This window comes from Pan paniscus, chromosome 3 (assembly GCF_029289425.2).
Source record: "Pan paniscus chromosome 3, NHGRI_mPanPan1-v2.0_pri, whole genome shotgun sequence".
In the NCBI taxonomy this organism is placed as follows: Eukaryota; Metazoa; Chordata; class Mammalia; order Primates; family Hominidae; genus Pan; species Pan paniscus.
Genome location: NC_073252.2, coordinates 61,992,934 through 62,017,414, shown reverse-complemented (window position 1 = coordinate 62,017,414; position 24,481 = coordinate 61,992,934). Strand labels below are relative to the sequence as shown.

Here is a 24,481-nt window from a genome sequence, read left to right as displayed (position 1 = left end):
AATCATAGCATGTTAGCAATGGAAGAGAGTTTCAAAAATATCCACTCTGACTTTGCTATTATGCAGATAAATAAAGTGATCTGCAGTGAGATTAAGTGGTACCACAGAGGGGCCAGCATTTAGACCTCTTGACTTTTTTGTCTGTGCTTTTTTTCTGAAGCCTTATTGTTTTTTGCAACCCAAGACATGGTGGGTGCTCTATAGATACAGTGCTTATTGAATGAATGTTGGGAAAACTAATAGCTATTGAATACTTATTGCAATATTCTGCCAAGCACTTAGGACATTTTTTAAATTGCCAAATAATTGTCCTTCCCTTGAAGTACTCATGTCTTACTGAAGAAGGATATTACATAGCCCCCTTAGCAGCATTTCCCACCCTTGAATATCCCTTTTTATTGAAACACTCTTTTTCTTTTGATTTCCATAATTCCATACTCTTTTTCTTTCTGACCCCATCTGTTCTCTAAATATCTTTTGGGTGTGGGTAGGTGACGGAGGAAATAAGACTGGCTGCTGAGGTGTGGTAACTTGAAACGGGCGATAGGTATGAGGATTCATTCTATTGTGCTCTGTACTTCGTTATATCTTTAAAATATTCTATAATTAAAAAAAAATTTTTTTTTAAATCTTTTGCTAATTGCATCTCCTCTAGTCAACCTAAGTGTCTGGTGTTGCTCCATGCTCTGTCCTGGGTGTTCTCCTTTCTCTAGTTGATCTCATTCAGTCAGTTTCAATTACCATCTAAGCCAATGGTTCTCAAATTTTTGTGTGCGTAAGAATTACTTGAAGACTTGGAAAAGTGCAAATTCCTGTACTGAATCCAGTACCCACCCAGACTATTTCAGTAGGTCTGGTCTTGCATCTCAGAGTTCTGCATTTTATACAAGTAGCCTGGGGGATTCAGAGAGAGATAAACCAAAAATTACACCTGAGAAATATTGATCTGTACATGATTTTCAGACTACAATATCCAGCTGCATCTTTCACGTATCTCTATTCAGTGCTTAGAATTCAGCATTTGCAAAGCTGAATTGATCATCTTCTTTCTGATTCTCACAACCTTCCTTTGCCCCGTCAAATAGGCCCTTTTCTGGCATTTTCTTTCTCAGTAAACGATGCCAAAATTCACCAAGTTACTCATGTGAAAAACCTGAAAATTATACTTGACACCTCTCTCATCCCTCACATCCAATTGAATGTCAAATCTGGTTCTTTCGACTTCTTAGACATATCTCAAATTGTATTGCAAGTCCCACCACTTTATCCAAGCCACGTTTATCCTTTTCCTGAAATACTGAACTAGCCTCCAACTAGTCTCCCTTCATCAAAAGATATCTCCTTTCTCCACAGAGATTGTTCTCTATATGAAGCTAGAATCATCTTTTAAAAACCATCATGGCACATGTATACCTACGTAACAAACCTGCACATTCTGCACATGTACCCCAGAACTTAAAGTATAATAAAAAATGAAAACTGGGTAATTTATAAAGAAAAAAATTCTAATGTAGTAACATCTCTGCCCTGCTATGTCTTTAACAATTTTGTGTTTGAGGATATAATCCCAGATTCTTAATATAGTCTTCAAAAACCAGCATGATCTGTTTCTTGCCTGCCTTTAAGTTTCTGCTTAAACAATGCTTCCTCAGAGAAGTCTTCCATGAGCTTCTAGACTGGTTTAGTTTTCACTATTATAATACTTATTTCAGTGTCATCGTATTAAACAAATCATAATGAAATTATATATTTCCATGTTAATCACTGGAACAGTTGTCTTTTGGATTGGAAGGTTTTTAGTTTTCAGTAAAGACTACCTTTTGCTCTACTGAGATTTCCACAGAGTAAATGTTTTCAATGATGGTTGTTTCCATTTATCTTGATTACCCAAAGTCCTTAAACTTTTCTTCATAGCACCACCACAACTATAATTAGATAGGTATTTGTCTAATGTATTTTAGTGTCTGTCTTCCCAGCAAGCACCATGAGAAAAAGGTCTGGGCCTTTTTGTTCCAGTGCTGTATATCTAGCACCTAACAGCTCTTCACTCAAATTAGACACTCAATGAATGAATGAATGAATAAAGTATAATATAAGGAGTAATTGGCCAGGCGCAGTGGCTCACACCTGTAATCCCAGCACTTTGGGAGGCCGAGGTGGGCAGATCATGAGGTCAGGAGTTTGAGACCAGCCTGACCAACATGGTGAAACCCCGTCTCTACTAAAAATACAAAAATTGGCTGGGCGTGGTGGCACGTGCCTGTAATTCCAGCTACACTCAGGAGGCTAAGGCAGGAGAATCACTTGAACCCAGGAGGCAGAGGTCGCAGTGAGCCGAGATTGCACCACTGCACTCCAGCCTTGGGGAGAGAGGGAGACTCTGTCTCCAAAAACATATATGGAGTAATTATATATATCATAAAAGATGTATAAGTAGAAATAAAGCACTAGGATATTTAGGATTCAAAATGGTTTATTTTGCCATATGATATTAAAAGTTGCTTTGAAGTAAGAGCATTTTGTGTTTTCCAGTGAATGACAGTGGACTTAAGGGACATTAGGGACATTCCCTAATGTCCTAGGGAATCATTAGCTTATGTAATATTGAAAACCATGAGACTGGTGGAATCACACAGAATGTAAGAAGAAGAAAAACATTTAAGGCTGGGCGCGGTGGCTCACGCCTGTAATCCCAACACTTTGGGAGGCCGAGGAGGGCGGATCACGAGGTCAGGAGATCGAGACCATCCTGGCTAACACAGTGAAACCCCATCTCTACTGAAAATACAAAAAATTAGCCGGGCGCAGTGGTGGGCGCCTGTAGACCCAGCTACTCAGCAGGCTGAAGCAGGAGAATGGCATGAACCCGGGAGGCAGAGCTTGCAGATAAGGCCACCGCACTCCAGCCTGGGCGACAGAGCGAGACTCCGTCTCAAAAAAAAAAAAAAAAAGAAAAGAAAAGCACTTAAACTTTGGGGACAGGAAAATTAGTAGAATCTAGTAACAGAAACTGAGAAAGTTTGACCCATGGGATAAGCAAAAAACCAGGAAAGAATGGTGTTTTGGAAGCTTTGTGAAGATCACGTTTCAAGAAAAGAATGGTCTCTGGTGGAGTGATTATGTAAACTCACTGAGATCTGACCACTGGATTTTGCAATTTGGAGCAAGACAAGAGCTATTTCAGAGCTGTGAAGATCAGAAACTATTTGCACTGAGAAAAGGGAGGATAGATTAAAGATAAAAATGCATACACCATGTGACTCGGAAAATCTATTTCTAGGAACATATCCAAGAGAAACTCTTGCATGTTTGTACCATTGGACCTGTGTAAGACTATTCAGTGCTACATTATCTGTAATGGCAATATACTAGAAAAGTGGATATTTAAGTTATGGGTCAGGCTTACAAAGAAATATTATACAGCTATGAACATGAATAAGCTATGCACACTTTATTGTATATAACATATATAATATTGATCTCATTTATATGACTTTCAAAGGCAGGCAGAATTAAACCATAAGTTTTTTAGGAATATATCCATGCATGGTGAAACCATGAAGAAAATGAAAGAAATTAAGATACCATGACACGTAACAGTTACATTGTGAAAGGTGGGGAAAGGTCAGTTCATAGACAGGAGGTGCCCATGGGGTCTTCTAAGATACTGGTGATGCTATTTTTATTAATAGATGTCTCGTACCAAGAGGTTCACTTTTTAAAATTAGACTTTAAATGTGATGTGTTTAATAATAAAAAATTAAAAAGCAAAATGAGAGAATGGAGGAAGAAAATAAAAATAGAGGCAATAGGTTTAGACAGATCTTTAGAATAGTTTTGCTTTTAAGAGCAGGAGATGAGAAATGACACAATAGCTGGACAGGAGATATGGGTCAAGGGAGGGATTTTTTTTTAACTGGGGATAGTATGGCGTGTCTTTATGCTGACAAATATTCAGCAGAGAAGGAAACATTACATCTTAATTTATTCTTGCACTATTAAATTCAGGTAGATATCTTGGCTAAGAAGTAAACTTCTCAGAATAAAAACTTGTCTAGTTTAGGAAAAATATACTTGGTGGCTTTTATTTATTTATAATTTTTAATCTTTTTTTTTGAGACAGGTTTTTGCTCTGTCACCCCAGCTGGAGTGCAGTGGCATGATCATAGCTCACTGCAACACTGAACTTCTGGATTCAAGTGATCCTCCTACCTCGGCCTTCAGGGAATACAGGGAATACTTGTACCACCATGCCCATCAATGACTTATTGCTCCACTGTCTTGAGCCCTGAGCGCATATATTATTTTATTAATCATTGATACACTTGTTCAAACCTCTGGCAAATGGATATTATAAATATTCCATAGAATCTGCTTTTTCTTTCTGCTGAATGACTCATCAGTATAAACTTTTCCAAAGTCCATTTTTATTTACAACTATCTTAGGCAGTTATCCAATTAATGACTTTAGATTTGGGATGGTGCTTTTGTTTTACATGTCATGAGCATATACTAAAGCTAGAGAAGGAATACTCCCCAAAACTGTGAAATCATGCCAAGTCTTCTTTGCTCAAAAGAATGGGATCCTTCAAATGGGAGCAATACCTTTTAAGAAATTGGATTCGATAACTTTAGGTTCCCTTACAACAGTAAATATTGAATCCCTTCCTTATGACTTATTTTAGGGGTGCCAGTCATAGCAATTTGGGAGTTGCAGTAGTGTGTTAAGTAAGCAATGAATTACTGAGAAAATAGATTGGGAGTGCCTTCTGGAAGACAAGTTGGCAGTGGCATGGGATAATTTGCTAGAAAATATATAATCCCAGATGACTGACTGCAGCTGATCTTCCTGTATGCAGGCCCATCCCACACCATCATTAGAAGAACATTTGGGCCAAATGCAGCAGCTGTTTTAGCATGTGGCCCAAGATTTTATAGGCAACAACTTGTACTTTAAATGCACTATTTTGGGCTTCATGACTGTAAATATAAATTGGTGTCCACCTGCCTAATTTCTATGAAGAAATATGTTCTTTGCCTAATGATTTACAATTTTAAGCATGTTTTTCTGAGTTCCTATAGCAGTTCAAAAACCAGGATTGAAACAACAGGCAGAATTTGGAATGCGTTTTTGACAGCGTTGGCTCTTCCCCCCGCCGACTTTTGTCTCAGGTTCTTTTGGACTGTTGGAAGGCAGGGCATCTGATTGTCTTTGGCATGTCTCTGCAGTCAGTTAATCATGTCTTGAGCACAGACAAAAGGGAAGAAAATGGAAACAAGATTTGTTTGGTAGGAGGAGTCCTGCTAAGACTTGTCTGTCCCTGAGCTGAGATATGCTCATTTACCTTAAATCTTTCCATAAACTACATTCCAAATTCCAGTTTATAAATCTTTATCCTATTTCCCAAACCTCATCTCACATGTTTTATGTAATCTGGTGGGCACAGATATTCCCTTGGTGAACCTGAGAAAATCTAGAGTGACCAAGAATCTGAAATGAGTAACACAGCTGTTCAGGTTCCTGGGCCCTACGGTAGGATTTCCTTCTTCAGACAAGGGAAGAAGGTAGATAAAGAAAGGAGCATTTCATCTTGCAGCAGCATGGAAGAGAGCTGGGAGTTTAATTTTTATAAAAAAGCAATCAAACCATCCAAGGCAGCCAATTTTCAACCAAAAGTATTTCAGAATTACCTGAAGATTTATCTAAAATTATGCCAAAATTACCTACAATTACCTAAAAAAAGTATATTGTACAATTTAATTTTCCTTCTGTTATATGATATGAATACCTAGCTGCTATTTATTAGTAGTAGATACAGGCTATTAAAGAGATAAAATATTCCAAAAAGTGTGATCCTTAGAAACCAAAATTCCACAGAAGAGTTATTTGTAATTGGCAAGGTTGGCTCTGATTGAGTGTCAAATTTCCTGTACAATGATGGATCAACTTAGAAATTTGATTGATTCAAAGCCTTCTGAAATTGTACAACTCTTTCAGGATTTGTATTATTTACATGTCTTCTTTTATTATTTTCCATTGAATGATGTTTTGATATACACTTGACTGCTTATAAGGGCAATATTTTAAAATCAGAGTAATTTCTTTAAAATTAAAATATTTCAGCAAAATACATTTTACAATGCACTATATTACCCAAATAATATTACACTTATAGATGGTTTAAGAACAATAAAAAATATAATTCATAAACTCACTGCTTTAGTATAACAAACCTGATTAATGTTCTATGTTCTTTATTAGACTTTCTCCCATGTATAGCTTTACAAAGTAGTAGTTGATGAGTAAATACAATTTTGTGATTTGTTTTTTTCACATAAAATAAGAACAAACTCAGTATGTAAATTACTTCATAGGTTTTTAAGCTACTTTAATACATTTCTTGTATCTATTACATGAATATGAAATAATTTTATTTCTTCTATCATTGGAAGCTTAGACAGCTATCCACTTTTCACTCATATATATATATATTCAAGTGCATATAATTGTATATATATTTTTATTATTTAAAATGGTTTGACTTTTGATTGAATTTTCCAATGTTCAGGAGATTTAAAATAAATTCAGCTGCACTTATTATAGCTAACACATTGTTCATGCTTTTGTTGATCCTTTCAGCATGACTTATCAGTATCATGTTTTCCTGTAGTCATAGAAAAATAATATACATAATATATACACTTAAGTGCACACATAAACATACCAAGTTACATAATTATTTCATTGTTTTGAGATTTTAACGTGTGACTTGATTATCTCACAACTTTTTGCTTTCTTTATGTGAAAGTATATGAAAATACTTATTCATTAACTAAAAAGAAAACCAGAGAGAGATTATTTTCTCTTAAATGTTAGCAAGAACTTTCTTGAAAATAATTCCACAACTATATAAAAAGTAGAAAAATACCGTCTTTACTTTCTAAAAGTGTACTTTAGGATTTATGGCATATTTATTTAATAGCTAGCAATAAAACTGTAATGGAAGTCAAAACACAGAATCCTCGAAAAGTTCCAAACAACACAAGAATTGTTTACTGATTGCAATTTTAAAATCCACACACCACTTTTTGAAATGTTGCACATGAGAAACAAAACCACTTCCTTATTTAAAGATACGTTGTCATAACGCTAAGCTAAGTATTTTTGTGGTTGTTTTATAAAAAATTCAGTTAAGCAACTATGTACCTTATGGAAATAATATCAAGCATATTATCTAAACAATATCTAAGAGTTTCAATGAAGTTTTCAGAGAAGTAACTAGAAGATTGCTAGACACAGTCAAAATTTGCTAAGCTTCTTTATATTTTTCCCATACTGTAAGATATAGTAAAACTTTTAAAGCTACAAAGACAAAAACAGGACTTACCTATACATTTTAATCCTTAATGAAGAGGTTCTTTTTTCTGCCTACTCAACTGCTTTGAGATTCCCACTCAAATGAATGACTCTCATGTATTACGTGTGATCTATAGTTGAGGACAAAGGAGGAAATCTCATGTTAATTAAAATCTAACTTGTTAAACAAGTTTGAGGGAATCAACAAACCAATAGTATGACTTGTGGAAGATAATTGGAAATAGACAGGGAATTTCACAAATTAGTAAGAAATTTATTTATTCTGGTAAATTGAGATTAAACACAATTACAATAGACAGGTATTTTGTGAAAGCCTGTGACTACTTCACAACTGTAGAGGCACTTTTAGTTCAAGAGGATTTGACACTTATTTTGCTCATGTTATCATATTGTCATACACCTCATTCCTCAACACAGCCAGCCAAGAACCATCAGAACATACTTTCCGTACATTAATGGGCACTACCTCTGAATTCCCTCGTCTGTATGATTAAATGCGGTTTTTCTCATAGTATATGAAACAGAGCATAATTGAGTAGATGCACAAAGTAAGACAAGCAAACACAATAGTTGGAACTAAAATCCACTTTGTTTTTTTCCAAATATGATCATTTGAAAAAGGTATTCTAACACACTGCTACTAGAAGAGGAGCAGACAGAAGAAGACAGTATGAGTGTGTAGGGTGTTAGGGTAAGGATGGAGAGCTCAAGAAAGCAGGCAAGACTCGCAGGGAGGGGAAAAAGGGCATTCCTGTCTAACATTGCAAAGAAGCAGGATATAAATTTGGAAGGTTATACTGGGGTTACTTTGTGAGAACTAATGAATGCTAAAGAATTGGAACTTGTAATAGAATTATTACAATATTATTATTAGTACAATATGAATTCTAGTCTTAGCTTTTTCACCAACTAATTGTGTAGCTTAAGGGAAAAAATTTACTTATTTCTCCATAAGTCACATGTATCTACTAAGAAAAGTGGAAGCTGAATCAGGAGGTCTTAGAGGACTCTGAGTTATAAAATTCTATGACTTCATCTTGTAAAGCACTGACAACTAATGGTTAAATTTACTCCAATACTGCAACTTCAGATGTGTTCAGTTACTTGACTTTTTCTATATAATGTGCAAATCAAACAACAGAGACAGGAATAAGTGGTTACTCTACCTTTCCCAAATATATTTTTTACATACAGTATCTCATGCCTGACATTCTGCCATTGTTTTTTTAGCAATAAATAAATAACTATAATAAGATTTAAAAGTTTAAAAAATAAAGTTACCTAAACAAACCATTTTTAAATTTTACATGTTAACTTCAAGTACCTTTAAATATAGTTATATCATGGTATATAATTTTGTATTATGCTTTTTATACTTAATATTATTTCACAAATATATCGCTATTACTAATTTTTATTTTTAGTAGCTATATATTTATAACTTTGTATTTTTATATAATTTAAAACACAAATATGGTACCAAGATTCATCAATTATTAGCAGTTTTAATGGTTGCATTTTAAAAGGTAAATCATATTACATTGAATGGACTTATCATAAAGCACCAAAGTTATCTTCTAATGTGAAGAATTTAGACATTTTCTATTTTTTTATTGTAGATGATTCTTTGAATGACCACCTTCACAAACATAGTTTTTCTTTGTCATCCTGCAGTTGAATTTTTCTTCAGAATAAACTGAAGAGGCTTATTGAGCCAAGTGATTTAAATATTTTAATGGCTTATAAAATTATACTTTTGTTTTAATAATTTTTACTAGGATTTAAAGTGTTATTTTCTGTTTTTTGCTTACAGAAATTTTCTCTAATTATGCATGCTCTTTCTTGTATGTCTTTATTTCCTGGAATACTCAGCAGCAAAGGCCTTTTTACCACGTAGGTACTTAGTCATCATATGTTGTTTAGATGTCTCATAATTAACGTATTAGTGCAGATCCCAGTGCCCTATTACTATTCACAACAGAACTTGGGGATGAGTCGGGGGAAAGGCATGGGGAAAATTGAATTCAGTCTGAAAGTGACTTCCCGCATGATGAGCTCAACACAGAAAGGGAGGTGGGGCAGGAAATTATGGTTTGTGAGGCAAAGGAATTGTTTATAACAGGGACCAGTTTAAAGATGTTGACTCTTCATCTTTAGATCCTCAGGGAGTGGCAGGATAGGCCTTGACCTATTCTCTTTTTAAGAGATTGCATGAATGAGAAATGTAGAATCACGTTATACAAAAAATATAAGAGTCCTCTGCCTTCTGGTTACAGGCTGATTTTATTCTTCTGGTTGAACAGTCACAAAACCAAGGCAGCTAGACTGAGAACGAATGACAGGAACAGTTTTCAGGGACATAGCAGAGATCATTTATATTTCTGGAAGATGAACTATGCAATGTAAGAACTATTAAGATTGGTTCTTTTGCCTGCTGATGGGGAGAGAGTGTGGTTAAGAGACCCATGAAATCTTAAACTCTGGACATATTTCCCTGCAAATGTGTATTAACACACTTCGTTTAGAAGGAAGTATGAATCATTCAATGTAACCGTCATAACAATATTAGCAGAAAAAAACAACCAAAAAGCAGATGACCTGAGAAGGTGTGGGCCAGTAGTGTTTTTCTGAATTTGAAGTTTGTTTAGTCATCAAGTCCAGGAAAGCACAGTCATATGTCTATGGTAGACAATATATTCGTCATGACCTCCCTCACAGAGTTACTGTAAAAATAGAAAAAAAAAAAAAGATAATGGAGGTGCTCACCATATGAAAGCTATAAATGTTGTTTAAATACAACTATTTATATTTGTTATAAATGTAAATTTTAAAATTGGGTAATAATTGGATTTTGCAAGTGTGGCTAAATATAATTTTGTGGCTTATGACATGCAGGTAGTTGGAGGCAAAGGTACAAGTACATTCTACCATTTTTCAAAGGCATTTGTCTATTCAGAAGGCATGATGTAGTAGAAACAGTATTCTCCTTGGAGTTAGAGTACACTTTAAGTAAAATCTTGACTCTTCTCTTTACTACCCAGCAAGGTCAGGAAAAGTTATTTATCTCTGTAAGCCTGAGAGTTTTTTTAACATGTAAAAATTGAGTTAAAATACCATTCTCATAGAGTTGCAAAAACTACATTTAGTCAAATCAAATCAAATGAACTAATAAATGTAAAGCACTTGTCATGTTCAGTAGTTCGTAGAGTACTTGTTCCCAAGGCAGTGTGTGTGTGTGTGTGTGTGTGTGTGTGTGTGTGTGTAGGGGTCATAATCTCTAGGGAGTGGAGAGCTCATACAATTTGGAACTGGTCCTGGATGTTTCCAAAATACTGCCCCCCCGCTTAGATGGGCATGTTCTTTTGCTTCTACAAATCGGTCTTATTCCTAAAGCATTCATACAAACATGGTTTAAGAAATCCAACACTCATTACAACCTGTGATGGCTTTCATGTTGACAGTTATTTTCTTATGTTTTCTACAAGTAATTTTTTTTTACCTGCACTTAACCATAGGAGGCCAAAGAAACATCTTGACTAGAGGCATTCTTTAATCTTGTTAAAGGAAGAAGTGTGTATCCTTTACCCCTCTCCTAAGTTCTCTGCATCAGTCCCCTTTGAGCTGCATAGAATTGTTTTCTTATATGATGAGTAATTTTCACTTTCCTGCATGCATTCACAAATTTTATTCTTGTAATTTTTCTCCACAATGAGAAAAGCAATCAGAGCACATAAATATAATACATTTAGTATGCAACATCATACATTATTTCACCTACTGGAGGGTCTGGCTGATAAACTCTGTTATTAAAGAGATACTACTATGTATTAAAATAGATACTACATAGTATCTATTTTAAGAATTATTACATTATAAATTTATGACTATTGGTCTTAGCTGGCCCTTCAATACTGCCTAGCAATACAGCTAGGTTCCCTGGTCAATGTCAAGCATAGGGTTTATTAAAACCATTTCAAATCTTTCTACTCTTCCCCAGTATGAATTTTCCATTCCTTATTCACTGCACTTGCTTTCAACAGATGACTTACCTTTCTACTATTGGAAAAACAAAAGAGAAGCCTTCAGATGGACACTCCCTCCACTTCCTGCTATCATGTCTACAGATCTGTACCCATCTGCCCATATTCTTCCTGTTTTAGCAGAAGAGGTTTTCTCATCCCTCAGGAGGCTAATCTTTTCATTGTGCTCTGTATTCACGTCTTCTTCTTTCCTTTTTCTAAACCTGTTTCTCCAGTATTCCCTATTTCCACAAGTCCACTCCCATTCACCCAGTTTTGAATCCCAGAAACCTAACAAACTAAGGTGTCATCCTTGACTCTATCTCTTTTCTTGGTGCCCTATATACATAAATATTTATTGAACCAATTTCTTTCCCTCTCATCCACACTGCCACCACATGACTCCAGGCCACTGTAATCATTAGCTTGATTACTGTCACAGCCTTCTGATTAGCCCTTCTGCCTCTAATCCTTTTCCCACTCTGGTTTACTCAGCTGCAAGAATGATGATTACAAATTGAATTATGTTACTATTCTTTTAAAAACTCTTCAGTAGCTTCCCGTACACTTAAGATAGAATGTGTTCTCCTTAACATGGGTGGCAACGCTCTGTAATATCTGGCCCTTGCCCACCTTTCATGCTTATTCCCACCATACCTCTGATACTCTACACTTGAATTTCGTTTAGTTACTTTAATATGCTATCTCTCTATCCCTTCCAGTTCTGTTCCTTTAGCTTGGATTATCTTTTCCTACCTCTTTCAATAATTTTTTTTCTTAGTTCCGAAATCAGAATGATCACTAAGGTCTACTTGTAGGCTTTTTCTCTTTGGGTAGGTTGGTTCCTCTGCAGTGTGATCCAACATCAGTTTACTTCTCCTCTTATACTCATTACAACACTAGTATACTTTTTTATTTTATTTTATTTTGAGACAGGGTCTCACTCCATTGCCTATGCAGGAGTGCATTGGCATGATTGTGTCTCACTGTAGCCTTGAACTCCTGGGCTCAAGCAATCTTCCCACCTTGGCCTCCCTAGTAGCTGGGACTACAGGTGTGCACAACCATGCTCAGCTAATATTTTAATTTTTGGTAGAGATGGGGTCTTGCTAGATTGCCTAAGTTGGTCTTAAACTTTTGGCCTCAAGCAATCCTCCTGCCTTGGCCTCCCAAAGTGCTGGGATTATAGAAGTGAGCCACTGTGCCTGGCCTCAGCACACTTTTTTGAAATTTGTCTACACAGTAGACAATAGAGTCCACAAAAGAAAGGATTGCTATGTTCTCAGAGCCTGTCATCCCTATGTGGCATGGGGTTAATCATTCATTTAATAATTTAAATAATTTATATAAATTACTCAAATAATGTATTTGAATAATTTTTGAATTATTCAGTGAATAAATAAAACGTCACTGCTTTCTGCATACTGCAACTGTGTTTCAGCTGCTACAAAATTCACTCTTACAGCAGACATGGAGATATCCTTCAGATCCTTCTTCAAGATAAAGCTTGGTGCTTAACTGCAAAGAGTATGAGTATCTGTCTTTTAACTGTAGATTTGTTTTTTATTTTGGTATGGTGAGGCTAACAAATCAGGAGAAGATTGTCACTGAAAAGACAGTTTGTTACTCACAGTTCCCAAGAGGAGGGTGCACACCATGCCACACAGTGAAGCACCAGGGTCACTCAGAAGGAAAGGGGTGAAAAAGGTACTATAAGGAAGAGCCTTTATCATTGTTTCTGTGGTAAGGAACAGGTGGGACAAGGTAAGCAGGCTTAGGATTGGCTAGTTTGAATAATTTCAGGGGCTCTCAGGTGTAGGGGCTGTCATTAGTTGCATGATACCTGGCCCTGGAGTAATTAGGGCAAGGCCCTAATAGTGGCTTGGAGTATAAGGGCTCCATAAGGCAGGTGGGAAGGGTTGGCTTGCATGTGACAGGCTAGTCCTAAGCAGTCATTTACTATCTTTAGGAATTAGTTAGCCCTGGGTGGGGCAGTCCCTCCAGGGTCAATAAGGCTGCAGATGTGAAAGCATCAGAAAAAAAAGGGCATGCTTAGTACAACCTGACAGTCTAACTGATAGGTTTGTCAGGGCCTTCCTCAGCTTTCAAGCCAAGAACATGTTCTTTTCCCAGTGGCCCCCAAGCCAATGATTGAGCAAGGTGATGATACAAGAGTCTAGCTATTTCCACTCAATATGGATTTCTCTAACAAGTAATATTTATTTCAGAGTTCCCTGTTGGCCTGGGAGAAATTTTGTCAGATTGTCACTGCTGTCTGACAGCTACCCCTGCCCAGTCCTGCTTCTTTCTTTCTTCTTTAACACGTGTTACTTTTCAATAAACTTTTGTACTTTAACTTTGTGTAAGTATTTGCTGTGCTGAAACCCAGCTTGTAATAGCTGATACCAAGACAACTCCAGGAAAACAGGCATCAAGATGAGATTTAGGGACTGGATTATTCACTACCCAACTGGAAATGAGGTAGGTGGCAAGCTGGCAACCTCTAACAAGAGGTGGCAGTCTGTTGAAATTTTCATTAGTAGTGAGGTAGGCCAGCATGCTTGTAGAGGTGAATGCACAAGCCAGTGTGATGATTCACATATTGAAAGGTATGGGGGCTGGGGTGATAAACATAACGAGATGAAATTGCATGGTTGCTACTTGGTTGTTTTATGCCCAACGGGTAGATAAGGAAAAGCTGAGGACAATGAACATAATTGAAAAAGCTGAGTATGTGATCCAGAGACTCCTTTTGGTAGATTATTAAGAAGCCCTAACCTTATTAGTGGGTGAGCAGGAAAAGATGAATACCAAGCACAGAGTTGGATAGAGTGGCTGAATTTCAATGATGGTTAAATGCTCAATTGAAATAGATCTGCTCTTCCGAAGTCAAGGCTCTAGTTAAGAAAACCTGGGACCTGATGCATGGGATGTGGACATCTAGCTAGATGTCCTTGAAGGTTTTGACTCTGCAGACTTCTTTTGAACCCATGGCCTTGCAGAAGTGGCCCCACTTTCTTCAACGAGAGCTGGCACTGTGAAGAGATACTGGGGAGGCCTTTTCCCCAGAAGGCAATAGCTCACAAATTAGGAGCTGTGTGCCTCTCCTCTCCTGGTCACCGGGCCTATCAAAGTCAAGCTGGTTATTATCATTACCAGCTGGGAATGTGTCAGGCCTGAAGAGGGAGGAAAGAATCTACATCCCAAAGGTGCTGCATAAAGTGGCCAGCAGGCAGCAGCAGAGACTGTAGGAGTGCCCTCTGTGGGAATGGATCTTGAGGGTGCTTGGTCAAGGGGATTGGAACATAAGACTGGATAAGGAAAGTTTTGTTAATTTGGGAGTAGTCTCTCAGTATACAGGATTTAACACCTGACATGGTGCCCAGGGAATGGTGTAAACTTGCTGTTGGAGTGGCTCTTAGGAGTCTGGAAAAAGTGATGGCCCATGCTGAGCAAGGTTGAAATGCTAGGATTGTTATGGGAGGCAGTAGGGGAAGGGATTAAAGGATTCAGAGAAATGGACATGGTGTAATGTATAATATTATGTGATGCCAGAAGACCCATTAGAAAATTATATTCCCTGGGAAAGTCCAGATAATAAGTGAAGACCATTAGGAATATGCTGGTGAGAGGGGCACTAGTAGGGGATCAGTTTGTCTCATTTTGCCTGGGACAATCCAGGCTTTGAAATGGAAAGTATAGCATCCTGGAAACCTCCTCAATCCTAGGCAAACTGGCAAAGTCACCTTAGAGCAGTATCATTAAGTGCTGGCAGGATAGGCACACAAATGATATGGCCATAGTGGGCAAGATGGAGGTCCTGCCTAGGCCCAACAGTAAGGACTCCCACTTACCAACAATGATGTAACAAATGCCTCCTCAGAATGCCAACCTGTCATCAACATAAACACTACACCTACTGGATAGCTCTGTTACTCAAGGGGGCCAACTGGACAGTCAGTGGCAAGTTAGCTATATGGAATGCCTTCTATCCTGGAAGGACCAGCCATTTCTTCTCACAGGAATAGAAATCTATTCCAGATACGGGTTTGTCTTGCCTGCCTAGAGGGCCTTAGCCAACAGCACTAACTGGGTTGTTGGAAACATTCTAACTGTGTAGATACCTTACAATTGAAGGGAGCCTCCCTTGTCTCCCAGAGATTTTTTTTAAATAACTAATTTTTTTTTTTTTTTTTTTTTTTTTTGAGATGGAGTCTCGCTCTGTCGCCCAGGCTGGAGTGCAGTGGCGCGATCTCCGCTCACTGCAAGCTCCGCCTCCTGGGTTCACTCCAGTCTCCCGTCTCAGCCTCCCGAGTAGCTGGGACTACAGGCGCCTGCCACCACGCCCGGCTAATTTTTTGTATTTTTTAGTAGAGACGGGGTTTCACCACGTTAGCCCAGATGGTCTGGATCTCCTGACCTTGTGATCCACCCGCCTCGGCCTCCCAAAGTGCTGGGATTACAGGCGTGAGCCACCGCGCCCGGCCTTTCATTGTGATTGTTGTAAGTCACTAAAAATATATTGTCCTGCTCATTTGGAAGTGAAATAAATAAATTATTTTCACTTTTTTAACATGTAGAGACAAATTCCAAAGAAGTCACAGGTTTTTTGTTTGTTTTGCTTTGTTTTCTGCTATGAAATATGTTCTTTTCAGGTTATGACTAAGTATAATTTGAGTGTGACATAGAGTTGATTTTTTTTCCAGTGTCATAATATTTATACCTATCTTTTCATCTTAAAGGAATTCCTGAGCAGTAATAAGACTGTATAATATAGTGGAAGGAAATCAATTATAATCTTTTAAAAGTCAGAGACATTGTCTTATTGTGTATTGATGTAGCTATATGGTAATATTTTAAAGTAATTATTTTGGGAAAAAAATCTATAACTGTGCAGTGTTGTAATTTAAGGCCTTAGAAACCATGGTATGAATTCTTATGGTGAGTTCCCCTTTTAGGACCCTAATAGGAACACAAACCAGGCCTCTGGCAAAGATGCTGCTTCACTGGAGAGGAAGAACAAGTAGAAATGTGGAAGATAAAATTACATTAAGTTTGGACATAAAAACTATTTTGTTGCTTTTTGTTTTTAGATGCTTTAAAGGAAACATTTGTTTAAAGTAGAGTGATTAGACTATAACAAATAATAATAGTAAATGATAAGTAGTAAAAAGTCTCCCACCAAGGGAGGGAAGTACCTGGAAATATTTACTGAGGTTTCAGTTGCTCTGAGGATGTGTGTGTATTGGGGGAATAAAATACAGATGATTAGGAAGTTCTCAAAAAAATATAACAAATAAATGGTAGAAAGAAATGTAATAGAAATATAATGTTGATTTTGCCAATACACATGAATTGTTTCAACAGAAATAGTAAGAGACAATAATTTTTCTAATGGTTTTTAAAAGAAGATGCAGTTAGCAGATACCTATGCATTAGCAGATACATAACTAAAACCAAAAAAGTTAAGGATAAGAGGAAGAACAAAAACAGCAGATTACTACACAGACACAGTACAGGTAGAAGTCCAGAGCAACATTAACACAGATAAGAAGTACAATTTGTATTGAGAAAAAGTACACAAAAATGCAACATTTTAAAAATGAGAAAAACAATGTAACACACAGAAGAGATAAGAAATGCTAACATTATGTGAAACTATGATAAAAATAATGAATCTTAAGAAAATAATTTTATGAAACATGAAAATTATTGTAATTCATTAAGGAAGTAGGAAACGAAGTGAAAAATAACCATGGAAAAATGGAAAACATTATATACAATTTTTTTTCCAAAATGATCTGGACTCATAATGTTTCCAGAAATAGTTATTTCCTATTGTGTCCGCAATTTGTGGGTTCTTGGTCTCACTGACTTCAAGAACAAAGCTGCAGACCCTTGGGGTGAGTGTTACAGTTCTTAAAGGCGGCGCTTCCAGAGAGTTTGCTCCTTCTGATGTTCAGATGTGTTTGGAGTTTCTTCCTTCTGGTGGGTTCGTGGTCTCCCTGGCTCAGGAGTGAAGCTGCACACCTTCGCAGTAAGTGTTACAGCTCATAAAGACAGTATGAACCCAAAGAGTGAGCAGCAACAAGATTTTTTGCAAAGAACAAAACAAAACACTTTCCACACTGTGGAAGGAGACCAGAGCACGTTGCCACTGCTGGTTGGGGCAGCCTGCTTTTATTCTCTTATCTGGCCCCACCCACATCCTGCTGATTGGTCCATTTTACAGAGAGCCGATTGGTCTGTTTTACAGAGAGCTGATTGGTCCGTTTTGACATGGTGCTGATTGGTGCATTTATAATCCCGGAGCTAGACACAAAAGTTCTCCAAGTCCCCACTACATTAGCTAGATACAGAGTGCTGATTGGTGTATTTACAAACCTTGAGCTAGATACAGAGTGCCGATTGGTGTATTCACAATCCCTTAGCTAGACATAAAGGTTCTCCAAGTCCCCACCAGATTAGCTAGATACAGAGTGCTGATTGGTGCATTTACAAACCATGGGCTAGACACAGGGTGCTGATTGGTGCATATACAATCCTCCAGCTAGACATAAAAGTTCTCCAAGTCCCCACTAGACTCAGGAGCCCAGCTGGCTTCACCCAGCGGATCCCCCATGGGGGCTGCAGGTGGAGCTGCCTGCCAGTCCCCTGCCGTGCGCCCGCACTCTGGCGGTCAATGGGACCAGGCGCTGTGGAGCAGGGTGCAGCGCTCATGGGGAGGCTTGGGCCGCGCAGGAGCCCACGGTGGCGGGGACAGGGGTGAGGCTCAGGCATGGCAGGCTTCAGGTCCTGAACCCTGCTCCACAGGGAGGCAGCTAAGGCCTGGTGAGAAATCGAGCGCAGCGCCAGTGGGCTGGCACTGCTGGGGGACCTGGCACACCCTCCGCAGCTGCTGGCCCGGGTGCTAAGCCCCTCACTGCCAGAGGCGGCAGGGCAGGCCGGCCGGCCACTCCGAGTGCAGGCCCACCAAGCTCACGCCCACCCGGAACTCTAGCTGGCCCGCAAGCGCTGCGCGCAGCCCTGGTTCCCACCTGTGCCTCTCCCTCTACATCTCCCTGCAGGCTGAGAGAGCCGGCTCTGGCCTCTGCCATCCCAGGAAGGGGCTTCTACAGTGCAGCGGCAGGCTGAAGGGCTCCTCAAGTGCGGCCAGAGTGGGCGCCAAGGCCGAGGAGGCTCCAAGAGCGAGCGAGGGATGCGAGGGCTTCGAGGGCTGCCAGCGTGCTGTCACCTCTCACTATATTAACCATTTTTAAGAATAGAACACGCTGAAATCTTTTCAGTTGATTTCATAATGTTCATATTATCTTGATTAATAAAAATCTTGTTAGAACACTCATAAATAGACTAATGTGGCTCTGATGAATTATTAACTGCATTTAAGTATATACAGTTATGTAAATATGTACAGTTAATAATTGTATTTAATTATATACAGTTATTAATTTCTCAGAATTAATTATTTTCTCTAGATCAAGGTATGTAGGGTTGCTTAAGTGGACTGCAAGTCAAACACTGCAATTCAAAGTATTTGTCCTTATGATCATGTTAGGGTTTCTATTTGGAAATGCTGCCTTTGTTTTGTTTTACTAGGAGGACATAACATGTCCTTCTAGATCTTTAGTCATGTAAACCTTTCGTTGAACTTGGATTTTTCCTGATTTGGCTCTGGGGATCCTCAAGGGAAATTGTATTATGTTAAGGCAAACTATTTCAATAGCACCTTTCAAAGTTGGTGAAAATTTGCTTAGCTCTGTTTTTAAGGATTCATGCTATTACATTGGACCCACTCAGATAACTTAGAATTATCTTAACTACATGTTAATACTTAATAGCCTTATTTACATCTGCAGAGTTCCTTTTGTCAGGTAGCATAACACATTCATAGGCTTGACACTGGTGAAACTAGATTATCAGGAATTGGTAAGGGAAACTTTTCTCTGGGATATCTAACTTGAGAATTTGAGTCATTTTGCTCCCAGGCTCCAACTAATACAGATGATGCCTCAAAGGTAGCTGGAGAATTGCTATGGATAATAGTGTCTAACAGAATGCCAGAACCTCCTGCAATGGCCCCGGAGGGCCCAGAATTCAGAGGTGGTTTACTTCATGAGGACAGTAAGTCAGGGAGCTGCTCAATCTATGACTTTTTCTGTGCTATGATGCTACCATAGTTTAAACCATGCAAAATATTCGGTAAGTTATGCAAAGTTATGATATTATGTAAGTTATGATATTATGATATACTACATAATATCATCTAATGTGCCCAAACCAATAATGCTTATGTCAAGGCTAAGGACAGATGAGGGTAATCTGAGAAATCACTCTCTTTTTCTGACTGCGGAAGCCTACTTGTTATCTTTGATTTTTCCTACTAACATTGGTATGACATTAGCAAGGAGGTCTCCAACATCCTCATGAAGCTATTAGATACTGCAGTGACCCTCTCTCTGCATCATCACCATCAATTTCCACAGAATTTTAAGCTACATGATATTCAGCTATTAAATTATTTAAGAAAAATACCTTTGGTTCCTATTCTCTGCTTATACCTATTGAACAAGAATTTCAATTTGATTATTACAAAAATTTCTGATTTTATGTTTTCTTTAACAATAAAATTCAGCCACAGAATTCTTCAGCTATAGAAGAGTTAATTCCCTTATTCTAACTCCCTGCACGCCTTCATCCAGAACTCTATATTCTCCTTTTATACTCCTCTATATTCCACCACATCTCCAAGGGCCTTTAAGGATCTGGTAGCTTTTTCAAAAAGATAGATTTTGGCTGGTCGCGGTGGCTCACACCTGTAATCCCAGCACTTTGGGAGCCTGAGGTGGGCGGATCACGAGGTCAAGAGATCAAGACCATCCTACCCAATCTGATGAAACCCTGTCTCTACTAAAAATACCAAAATTAGCCAGGTGTGGTGGCGCACGCCTGTAGTTCCAGCTACTCACGAGGCTGAGACAGGAGAATCGCTTGAACCTGGGAGGCAGAGGTTGCAGTGAGCCGAGATTGTGCCACTGCACTCCAGACTCCGTCTCAAAATAATAATAATAATAATAGTAAATAGATTTTATTTTTCAGAGCAATTTTATGTATGTAGAAAAATTAAATGGAAAGTACAGAGAGTTTCCATATATCTTCTTACCACATCACATGCACAGCCTCCCCTACTATCAACGTTCTGAACCAGAGTGGTACATTTGTTCTAATCAGTAAAGCTATATTGGTATCATTATCAACCAAAGTCTATAGTTTACATTAGGGTTCACTCTTGGTGGTGTACATTCTATGGGTTTTGACATGTGTACAATAACATGTATCCACCATTATATTATGGTACAGAGTAGTTTCACTTCTCTAAAAATCCCTGTGTTCCATCTATTTATCCTGCCCCACCCAGCAACCCCTGACAACCACTGATTCTTTTAAAATTGTCTTCTTTCACTTAGTAGTATGCATTCAAGGTTTCCATTGTATTGCCACAGTTATTTTTTTAATCCATTATCCTACAAAAGGACACCTTGACTACAACTTGTGATAATTATAATGGCTATAAACAACTATGTGCAGGTTTTTGTATGAACATAAACTTTCAACTTATTTAAGTAAATACCAAAGAGAGTGATTGCTGGATCATACATAAGAGTATGTAGGCCAGGCACCGTGGCTCACACCTGTAATCCCAGCACTTTGAGAGGCCAAGGCAGGTGGATCACAAGGTCAGGAGTTCGAGACCAGCCTGACCAACATGGTGAAACCCTGTCTCTACTAAAAATACAAAAATTAGCTGGGCATGGTGGTGAGTGCCTGTAATCCCAGCTACTTGGGAGGCTGAGGCAGGAGAATCGCTTGAACCTGGGAGGTGGAGGTTGCAGTGAGCCGAGACTGCGCCATTGCACTCCAGCCTGGGCAACGGAGTGATACTCCATCTTAAAAAAAAAACAAAAAAAAAAACAGTATGTTTAGTTTTGTAAGAAACTGCCAAACTTTCTTCCAAAGTGGCTATGCTGTTACACATCCCCTTGATAGCTTTTTTTTAAGCACTTGGGAAATCTATAGCCCAATACAGGAGTGCCACCAGCATAGTCTCTGGGATACCAAGATCAGGTGCAAATAGCATGTCAATAGTGTGTAACCTTAGGGAAGACTGCTGTGTAGAGTATATTCTTTGAGGGTTCCTCTGGCCTTTGCCAGGGTCTAGAGGGCTGCTGAATCAGTCCCTCCTAAGTGCTGGCAACTATTAATATTTCTCTTGTAACTTGGAGCTTCAGTTTCCACTCTATCCACATCTATTCATTCTTTCACAGTTCTCGCCTATGCCCAGTTCACTAAGAGCTCACTCTGAGTTATATCTACCTATCCCAGAAACATTAACCAGAGGCAGAAAATCTAAGTGTGAGTTAGGTTTTCAGCTAACTACTGTTTCTGCCTACTTGGAAGCAGAAGGGAGAAGTCACTGCAGTTTAACTCACTTCCTAGCTCAGAAATGTAGCAGACACATTTGGGTCTTTTAATGAATAAACCTAAGATAGTATCTTTAACTTTTCCGTCCTTATTTTTTCCAATAATATTGTTACTTTATTATGCCTGATTTTACCATTTGTTGGTCTAAGAATTAGCCTTTAAATGCCCACATTCTTTTGAAACTATTCTCTAAGTGGGTTTGGATCCAGATTCCCTTCCCTACCAGTTGCAATCTTCAGATTAAAAATGTGTAAAATGGCTTTTGATTTGGCTTCTCTCTAAAACTTGACCTCAGAAATTTTAACATTAGCTCAAAATACTAAGTTAATACTAGCTCAAAATACTAATACTACATTAGTTCACATATAAGTGGTTTTTCAGTTACCGAGTCTTTCTCTAAGTTTGGATGTTTCAGGCACCTCCTTATACGGAGAGTGTTGATACTCTCACTCACTGTTTTCCAGTCCTTTGTTAGCTCACGAGCCCCAGATCACTTCCATTGGCATATTTTTTGGATTGACATTTAGTATTTTTCCGCTTTATTTTATTTAGTGACTTCTGGTGTAGGAGGAGTCTCCTGAGTTTAGAAAATATCAAAACAGTTTAAAAAGTTAGTTTACCAATTAAATCCTGATTACAAATGGAAATAAAAGAATAATGTGTTATACAGATAAGCAAAATCTATAAGCAAAATATCATTTTAAAAATCAATTTTAAAATACCTATTTCTATTAGCTTTTAAAAATAGATATCATGTGTTATTTTTAGTTTTATCTCTGTTGTCTCCCATTAGACAAATTCAACAAGGAAGGGCCTCAATCAGAGGAATATAATCATGGATATCGATCATGGTCATTTGGAAGTACTCAGATTTGTGAAATCCATAAGAGAAACAGGAAGAAAGAACACTGGTAAATCAACTAAAACCAAAAAAGGGAATGTGAAGTGTTGCAAGGCTGAGGTTTGCTTTTGGCCTTGTTTCCAAATATACCTATGGATTTGGAGTATGCTCATGTTAGGGTTTTTTGGGGAAAAGTTCATCAGTTAGAATTCCATGTATGAGTACCACAATTTTTTTTTTTTTTTGAGATGGAGTCTGGCTCTTGTTGCCCAGGCTGGAGTGCAGTGGCACAGTCTTGGCTCACTGCAACCTGTGCTTCCTGGAGTCAAGTGATTCTCCTGCCTCAACCTCCCAAGTAGCTGGGATTATAGGCGCCCATCACCACGCCTGGCTAATTTTTGTATTTTTAGTAGAGACGGGGTTTCACCATGTTGGCCAGGCTGGTCTCGTACTCCTAACATCAGGTGATCCACCCGCCTCAGCCTCCCAAAGTGCTGGGATTACAGGTGTGAGCCACCATGTCTGGCCGAGTACCACATTTTCTTTATCCATTTATCTGTTGATGGACCCTTAGATTGCTTCCAAATTTTGGCTGTCGTGAACCATGCTACAACAAACATGGGAGTGCAGATATCTCTTTGATATACTCAGTTCCTTTTTTTTTTTTTTTGGAAGGAGGGCATATACCTAGCAGTGGGATTGCTGGATTATATGGTACCTCTATTTTTAGTTTTTTGAGGAACCTTCAAACTGATCTCCATAGTGGTTGTACTAATTTACATTCCCACAGTGTACAAGGGTTCCCTTTTCTCCACATCCTTGCCAGCATTTGTTATTGCCTGTCTTTTGGATATAAGCCATTTTAACTGGGATGAGATGATATCTCATTATAGTTTTGATTTGCATTTCTCTGATGACCAATGACATTGAGCACCTTTTCGTATGCCTGCTTGCCACTTGTATGTCTTCTTTGAGAAATGTCTATTCAGATCTTTTGTTCATTTTTAAATCAGATTATTAGATTTTTTTCCTGTAGAGTGGTTTGAACTCCTTATGTATTCTAGTTATTAATCCCTTATCAGATGGGCAGTTTGCAGATATTTTCTTCCATTCTGTGGGTCGTCTTTTCTCTTTTTTGATTGTTTCCTTTGCTGTGCAGAAGGTTTTCAACTTGATGTGATCCCATTTGTCCATTTTTTGCTTTGGTTGCCTGTGCTTGTGGGGTATTATCGCTCAAGAATTTTTTTGTCACCGGGTGCGGTGGCTCATGCTTGTAATCCTAGAACTTTGAGAGGCTGAGGCAGGTGGATCACTTGAGGTAAGGATTTCGAGTCCACCCTTACCAAAATGGTGAAACCCCATCTCTACTAAGAACACAAAAATTAGCCAGGTATGGTGGCGTGCACCTGTAGTCCCAGCTACTGGGGAGGCTGAGACAGGAGAATTGCTTTAACCCAGGAGGCGGAGGTTGCAGTGAGCTGAGATCATGCGATTGCACTCCAGCCTGGGCGACAGAGAAAGACTCTGTTCCCCTGCCCCCCACCAAAAAAAAGAAAAAAAAACTTTTTGTCCAGACCAATGTACTGGAGAGTTTCCACAAAGTTTTCTTGTAGTAGTTTCATAGCTTAGAGTCTCAAATTTAAGTCTTTAATCTATTCTGCTTTGATTTTTGTATATGATGAGAGATGGGGTATAGTTTCATTCTTCTGCATATGGATATCCATCCTAGCATCATTTATTGAAGAGACTGTCTTTTCCCCAGTG

At 38.4% G+C, this 24,481-nt stretch overlaps 1 protein-coding gene and 1 long non-coding RNA gene across 2 annotated transcripts in view; one reads left to right on the top strand and one right to left on the bottom strand.

Annotated features, from left to right (window-relative positions):
• The window catches only part of TMPRSS11D (transmembrane serine protease 11D), a 63,122-nt gene extending 55,657 nt beyond the window's left edge, over positions 1–7,465 (bottom strand). Inside the window, exon 1 of the mRNA XM_057302092.2 lies at positions 7,389–7,465. Coding sequence (XP_057158075.1) covers positions 7,389–7,396 — 8 coding nt within the window. The 5' untranslated portion in view covers positions 7,397–7,465. The remainder of the gene's footprint in view (positions 1–7,388) is intronic.
• Positions 1–24,481, top strand: part of LOC117979984 (uncharacterized) — a 377,942-nt gene that overhangs the window by 176,430 nt on the left and 177,031 nt on the right. The window lies entirely within an intron of this gene.